The sequence below is a fragment of the Pezoporus flaviventris genome, unplaced genomic scaffold (assembly GCF_033815535.1).
Source record: "Pezoporus flaviventris isolate CSIRO_AGI_PZ_B2104156 unplaced genomic scaffold, CSIRO_AGI_Pfla_v1 ptg000007l, whole genome shotgun sequence".
Taxonomy (NCBI): domain Eukaryota; kingdom Metazoa; phylum Chordata; class Aves; order Psittaciformes; family Psittacidae; genus Pezoporus; species Pezoporus flaviventris.
The window spans coordinates 21,016,465-21,024,351 of record NW_026892555.1 but is presented as its reverse complement, the minus strand read 5'-3'; the positions used below and the strand labels follow the sequence as shown (position 1 = coordinate 21,024,351).

At 42.7% G+C, this 7,887-nt stretch overlaps 1 protein-coding gene across 1 annotated transcript; it reads left to right on the top strand.

The window, feature by feature from the left end:
• The first annotated feature begins 4,592 nt into the window (after positions 1-4,592).
• On the top strand, positions 4,593-6,929 carry POLR2K (RNA polymerase II, I and III subunit K). The gene is made up of 3 exons (XM_061448047.1): positions 4,593-5,472; positions 6,234-6,326; positions 6,766-6,929. Exons 1-3 carry the CDS (start codon positions 5,412-5,414, stop codon positions 6,786-6,788), a joined length of 177 nt encoding a protein of 58 aa, XP_061304031.1. The 5' UTR covers positions 4,593-5,411; the 3' UTR covers positions 6,789-6,929.
• The last annotated feature ends 958 nt before the right edge of the window (positions 6,930-7,887 follow it).

Genomic DNA, 7,887 nt, shown 5'->3' with positions numbered 1-7,887 from the left:
ACCCCCGAGTCGTTTCTCCCCGCGCCCTGCTTCTCCTCAGGTGCCTGGGGAGGGCGCGGTTTTCCCGCCTCTGTGGGACCCCCCTCAGCTCCCTGCTGGGGCTGCCAGGGCTGGGGGGCCGCAGAGACGCGGCTTGATCTCAGCCAGCGACAGACTTTCACACATTACGAACTTTACACCACAACTTTTAAGGTTGAATTATAAGGGTGCTAATTAATGCGAGTAATTAGTACGTTTGTACCCGGCAGCCCAGAAACAAAGCAATCACCGAGCGTTTGTCAAGCGCCATCTAAATAAACTGTCGGGTGGAAGACAGTGAGAAGCCGCTTAGGTTTTGCATGGTTTTAGTTTTAATTAATCTGTATATTAAGAATAAATTAAAAAAAAAAGGAATAAACAAACCCACGAGTACCTGGGTGCCTGTTTTTTTGTGAGCTCAGTAAGGATAACGTGGGGCTACACGGGGGGGGGGGGGGGGAAGCAGGAGCTTGCTACACAGGGGCATAAAGAAGACCCAATTAAATCACTGTAGTGTTCTCCTTCTGCTGGGTGTTATTCCCCTTCATCTCGCTAGTATTACTCCGGGTTATCTCTAATTTTGTTGCTTCTTTCCCTCTTCACACTTCCAGTTTTCTTCCTCCACCAGGACAATGAAGGAGAGATATGAAATCGCCGTGTGCGACTCTAAAAGCAACACCTACATCTAAAGAAGCAAAGTAGAGGCTTTCAAAAAAAAGGCCGAAATGAGATACTGTCATCCCCAAATTTGCAGCGTTCCCCTCTGGCAACCTCCAGTCTCTGACAGCCGACCTGCCCGGCAGGCTCAGAGTGGCTTCAGGAAACACGGGCTTAAAAGTCAGGGTATCTGCTCTTTCCTTTTTAGAAGAAATCGTTAGAAACTTTCCAGCATGTAATACAAGTTTTCCAGAAGTGCCTTCTGTAATATCGTCTATTTCACGTGTATCAGAAGAAAACATGATTCAAATAGTTGTATTTATTTATAAAATAAATGATTTTTTTTTCTGTGAAATTGGCAGCCTGCTAGCTCATTAAAGCGGGCCAGTAGCTGCAAGTTTTGTCTGGTCACTCAAACCCTGATAGACAAAAAAAAAAAAAAGTAACAATTTGTAATTGCCGCATTTAATGCAATAAACAGAGACATCGCGCTAAAAACAAAGCGCGATTTAACAAAATGCGTTACACACCCACCAACCAACGAATCAGAAAAATGCAAACCTACACTACAAACCCAAACCCTCCAAACCTGAGAACACTGCTTCTAAACAAAACGAGGTAAGACAGTCTGCAACATACGCTGCGCTTGGCTCTGACCGCGTTTGTTTACCATCTAGAAGTACCCCGCACCTCCCCGCCTCCCGCCACAAGCCTTTCCTTACTCTTTCCTACCAATTCCCCAAGAGCTGTCTCCCTTTCTGGGACAGTGGAGGTCTCCCACACAGCTCCCAACCCTTTCTGCTCCTCCAAATCCAAGGAGCGTCCTTAGGGCAAGAGTTTATCCGCCCGTCAGATCACGGGCTGCTGTTAAAGCGCTCCTCTGAGGGAAGTGGGCTGTTTCAGAACAGACTGGAGGGACGAACCTTTAAGATCTGGTAAAAACATCCTGGTTTTTCAAGCGAACAGGTAAAAGCTGACAATAATCAAGCAATTATAAGATTCCTTCCCTAATACGGGAGGCAGCTTCACAGAACTAACTTCAACTGACTTCTTCATGGTGTGGAGTTATTGACAAGTTCTTTTAAAATTACCGGTTTGACAAACGCGTTTTAAAACATAAAACGGGCGTGCGGAAATAACAGTTGTGGTTTTTTTGTTTATTTATGAGATGGTTATTACTTCGCATGCATTTACCATGAAGGGAAGGGTTCAGGTTTCCCCCCGGCTCTGCTTCACATTCCCTTTATTCTATGTATTTATTTGAGCTGCCTGAAATCACTACTGTATTTTCATTACGTTTAACTTAAATAAAAAAATAGGAAAAGCGCAACTATTTATTATTCGCCGAGTTTATTTTAGATAAGCTGTAGGTAATGTATGAAGGTGATTTGCTACTATGAGAACAGTATCAATAAATTACCACTGGTAAAACTTCATGCACATCCACGCATTTGGGTGGTTAAGAAACATTTTATACTCAGTATTCAGGAGAAGAAATACATTTCCTTAAATTAGGAAACTTTTTAAATGATGAAGTAATTTAAATGGGCATATTCTCAAAACAGTATTTGTTAAGCATTTTTTTCCAGAAATAAAGCAAAGATGGGTTATTCTGCTAAATGCCCAGCGAGGATTCCAAATCTGCAGCGCCAGTGACTCTGAGCCAGGGACCGAGAGTGCAGCCGGTGAAATTCCAAGTCTCGTCTGTGCTATTCCAGTTCGGGAATCATCGACGTTTGAACTTCTTTCATAGTAACTCACACTTAAAATGTGTTGTATCGCGGCTTGTAAATTTGGATTAATACGGGTACATATGATACTGCCCACAAGCTTAAAATACTTTTACAAGGGTATGTAGTGATAGGACAAAGGGGAATGGCATTAATCTATAACAGTGTAGATTTAGATTAGACATCGGGAAGAATTTATTTACTGTGAGGGCAGTGAGGCACTGGCACAGGCTGCCCAAAGCTGTGGCTGCCCCATCCCTGCCAGTGTGCAAGGCTTTCAGCAACCTGGTCTGGTGGAAGGTGTCTCTGGCCCTGGCAGGGAGTTGGAACTGGATGAGGTTTGAATTCCCTTTCAACCCAAACGGTTCTGAGATTCTATGAATACCAAGATGCTGTTTTTATCCAAGTGTCTTACATAGAACTGAAGATCCGGAGGCGAGAGCCCAGGCGTGTTAAAAGCCCCGCTGCTGCCCGACCCGCGCACGAACAGCCGGTCGGGCGCCGCCACACCGAAAAGCCGGGTGCGCTCGATCTTGTCGCACTACCCCTGCACCGCCCGCTGTCTTCTTCGCACACCGGCAATACGATTCAGCCGAAAGCTTGAGCGTTTAACAAATGCCACCGAATATTCTGCGCTTTCGTCATAAGCGGTTAACGCTCACACTCGTTATAAAAGCATTTATTTCTTTCTCGGCTTCACTACCGAGAGGGGAGGAGGCTGAAGGTGTCGGGATTAACCTGCCGCGCAGAGATTACCCGTGTCGTGCGCACTTCAGCTCTGCCGGCCGGTACCACAGCGGCACGCCCTGGTGTGCAGGGCGGCACTGGCGCACGGTGTGTCGTCATCAGCCGGCGCCGTGGGCAGAGCGGGGCGGGTGGAGTTGCTGTGGAGGCGAGTGGTGGTCTGGGTTTTGTTTGGGGGTTCTGGGATTCTCCCGTCGCAGCCGGTAGTCCCCTTCGGAGCGGGAGCGGGGAGGTGCAGAGACCGTGGCGAGTAGGGAAAGGCCTGGCCTAGCCTCGACCTTTGCTCCTGCGTAAAGCCCCCCGGGGAGGTAGGGAAGGCGCCGGTGCGGAACTGGGGCGGGCTGTTGTTCCTGCAGTTGAGGAAGGCCGCTGGCCGTCCCCCTCTGTGGGTGCTACGGGACGTAAAGTAGCGGGTTCGTCTCTCACAGATACGTAATAGCTCGGCCGGCGTCTCGCGTCTTGGCGGTAGATGGCGGCTGCAGCCGGGTGCATCGCTGTGTGCCTTTTGCCTGTGGCACCTCGGCAGCACTTGTAGTTGCAGGGTACGTGGAGGCCGGCCAATCCATGGCACCTCACTGCAAAATACATAGCTGTAGTCTTTAGTAGCAGTATTATTTTGTTGCATGAGCAGCACTCAGTGTACTACTGCAGCTGTGGTCCTTAGTTCAGCTCTCTGGCTTGGAAATTGCTCTTTTCAAGTGCTAATGAATTACTATAGTATATTTTACTATAACGTACTGTTACTATAATTATCACTGTAATGTTAATCTTACTATAGTGTACTGACACAAAAAGGCTATAACACCTGTGGATCGAGTTGCCACTGTGGTTAAGGTAGAGCAAAACCTTACTTGAAAGCTGTAGAGTTTAATGAATTATTTCCAGTTCCCTCAAATGGAGTGGCATAATGAGATTTTAAAAAGGTGGTTTGTTAGGTGCTGATTAGACTCTTAAACAAAAACATGTACAACTAGATCCTAGTCTAGTCTTGAATTGTGTGGAAAAAAAGTATTGATTATCTGTCTAGAGGTTACAGGAGCAACCTTGAAACTTATGGTTGCAGCCATATTTCTGTGTTAGAATAGGATTACTTAAAGGTTAGTAGCATGTTTTTGGAGGATATGTAACTATTTAGTCTGATATACTGCAAAGGAATGCTTGTCTTTAAATAAATCCAAACAATAAAAAATGTCATAGGGCATTAAGTGTTTGAAGAGTATCACTGCGTTACCAAACTCTTGATCAGTTTTGTGATTGTCCACACCTATGTTAGGATTCTGAGGGTGGAATTTCTTCTCTCTGCCCCTTGACACCCCCCCCCCCCGCCCCCCCTTTTTTTTTTTTATTCCTCTTCTACCTACAGTCTGTTCCAAGGATTTATAATTCCTTAAATCAATGAAAAGGTAGATTAGGTTAGCTAGTGTTGTATCAGAGGGTGAAAGGGAAAATGCAAAGCTTATCTTGTTTTATGATAACACTGTTGATAATAGTGTTACATAAGAAATAATTTCTTTTTATGTTTTTAGTAGGGCATTGGCAAGAGGTAGGAGTAAAATATTAATTGGGCTTTAATGTTTAGAATCTCATTAAATAGAAAATGTCATGCTGTCTGCTGTAGAGTCCTCAGTACAGGAAAGTCATGCACCTGTTGGAGGGGGTCCAGAGGAGGCCACAGAAGTAATCAGGGGGATGGAGCACTTCTGCTATGAGGAAAGGCTGAGAAAGTTGCGCATGTTCAGCCTGGAGAAGACTCTGGGGAGACCTTATTGCAGCCTTTCAGTTCTTAAAAGGGGCTTATAAGAAAGATGAGAAGAGACATTTTAGCAGGGCCTGTTGCTATAGGATGAGGGGTGATGGGTTTAAACTGAAAGAAGGGAGATTCAGGCTGGACATGAAGAAAAATTTTTACAGTGAGGGTGGTAAAATGCTGGCACAGGTTGTCCAGAGAGGTGGTGGATGCACTGTCCCAGGAGACATTCAAGGCCAGGCTGGATGTGGTTCTGAGCAACCTGATCTAATTGGAGATGTCCCTGTTCATTGCAGGGGGTTTGGACTGGATGACCTTTGAAGGTCCCTTCAAACTATTGTATGATTCTATGATCTTTGGAGGTTTTCTATACCAGATTGGTAAAGCTCTGAGAAACCTGATGTGACTTTGGTTTTGAGAAGCTGAGCTTTAGACTGAGATATTGAAATGATTATGTACGCCTTGAAAAAGTAATTAAAAAAATACATGATGTGCATGTGTGTTTTGTTTAGAGCATGGATTCACAGAAGGATGTTCAGCCTCCAAAGCAGCAGCCAATGATTTACATTTGTGGAGGTAAAGAAAAGACATCAATTTTTTTACTTGTTACTGGAGATTTGGTGTTTTAATAATGAAGAATGCCTAATCATTATACTGAAGAGTGCATAAATATGAATAGTTGTAGTGTGGTTCCTGGTGTTCTTTAAAGTTTTACACACTGATGGTACCATATACATGGAGTGTATTTGGATAGCAATGTGGAAGTAATTCATAAGAGCTTGTGGAGATTGCTGCGCGGAGGTCATCCACCTCCAGAGGATGCTTTCTCCAAGTGTCTGCTTGTGGTGCAGACAGTGGACCTTCTATTTAGTGCACTTCAAGAGTTTTTTGAAAGTGCTAGGTGCACAGATGCTACTCATCTTTTCTTGAAGTGCAGTAGTCAAATCTCTCTTATCTATATATGTCAACAACTTAAGAACTGGTGATTTTGAGCCATCACTTTGGGAATACCTGAAGTATTTTGTCTTTAAGAAAATAAACTTGGGTTGGGAGAATGAGCTGAAGATTTCATTAGTAGGCAGTCTAGTTGTATCAAGAGTGGAATATATTCTATACAGTAACAATCTGGTGATTTTTAGCAAGATCCTCTTTGATCTTAATAGAACTGAAGATTGTGAATTTCTTTTTTTATGCAGTATCTTGATACCATTCAGCTCTTGCTACAGATCCTCCGCAGCTGGTTTTTGTTACATTTGCCACAAATAGGAATTTGACTGTTACGATTTTTGAAAGTTACTGGTTTTGTTTAACCACTCTCTTTATCTTCATCATGTCAGAATGTCATACAGAAAATGAAATAAAGGCAAGAGATCCCATCAGATGCAGAGAATGTGGCTACAGAATAATGTACAAGAAAAGGACAAAAAGATGTATCCTTTTACACATGCACTTGACAGCATTTGGAAAGTTGTGGATGGAGACAAGGTATATATAAGGGCAACAGAGTGGAAGATTTGAGTAAGGATGTAAGAATCTTTCAAGGCCAGAAATCAGTATAGTAGAGCAAAGTACTATAGGGAAATCTCTGCAGTGTGATTGGGCGCCTTGTACTTTTTCCTGGCACTTTCTCTCTTTTTGACATTTTCTATGCAAAATATATTAAGCTATGATAGTATGCTGGGTGGTGTACTATGGATTGTTGGTATTATTCAGCCTTTTAAGAAAAGATGCTGTGGGGTTAATTAAAGATGAGTTTTGAAATGCTTTTATGTAGTTACTTGTGATTTTAGATTTAGACAATCTTCTTCCCCCCCATCTTTTTGTTTTCAACCACAATGCATTTTTTTTTCTTTAACTGCACTATTTCAGTGGTGGTTTTTGATGCCCGATAATGTCTGCTGAAGATACAGTGATGTCATGAGGGCAGTTTAATCTTTCTGATAACTTTGCTTTGTAAATTCATTCATGTACAAATGCACACTGTTATTTGTGTTTTAAGAGATTGAAATATTAAAGTTTACTGTTATACTAAATTATGTCTCTATTGTCTTCCAGCAGTAGATTTCTAAACTTATCCTTTAAATTGTAGTTGGAGTATGCAGTGGTCATTTAAAGTTCAGTGGTATTGTGTTCTTTTTGAGTTAACCTCGTTTTCATTACTCTCATCTAAACATTATTTGCATTTTAACTTCTGTTACATGTTCTCTGGACTTTTATAGACTCCATAAAGTAACAGTGGTTTGAATAAATTCTACTGAAAATAAACAGGTTACACAAGGCTAGGCCTGGAATGCAAATCTCCATTTCAAACGAGCAAATCTCAAAGGACTCAAAAGCACCCAGTTCAGGCACCTGTTTGTAAAGGAAGTGTCAAAAAAATAATCTCTCGGAAAAGAAGAGGGGAGGCAAGGTAAACATCAGGAACAATGTGTAAATGGGAATTCCAGTGTGCTTCTTGTCTTGGTTGTGCCTGGGAAAGAATTAGATCTGTGCTATAATTTGGGTAGTGTCCCAAAACAAAAAATAGCATCTTGTTTTGTTTTTCTGGTGGCTTCTCAGGGGACTGTAATAAAAACATCAAAGTGGTTTTGTATTGATGAGCCAGTACTTTTTTTTTCACCTGTTTGGAGTGTGTGTTAAGATAGTTTATCTCTTATCATTATAGTGAGGTATCCTTGTGCCAGACTGCATGGCCATGTACTGGCTCATAAATGAACTGCAGTGGGTCATTTCCTCTGATAAAAAAGCATTCTTGAGATTGTATTTTGGAGCTGTTTGATAAATATTGTCTTAGGTATCTTATCTCATTTTAGCTGTAAATACATTTCTCATCTCATTTCTTGGAAGCCAGATACACTTCGGTGTAAATGCATGAGAATACAGCAATTTTACTGCACAGTTGCAATCGGTTTGTTCTCCCTACTGGCACACGTAGCATGCAGTGTGTGCCTGCACAACAGCAACGAGGGCTCGAAGGCTTCTGAGAGCTGC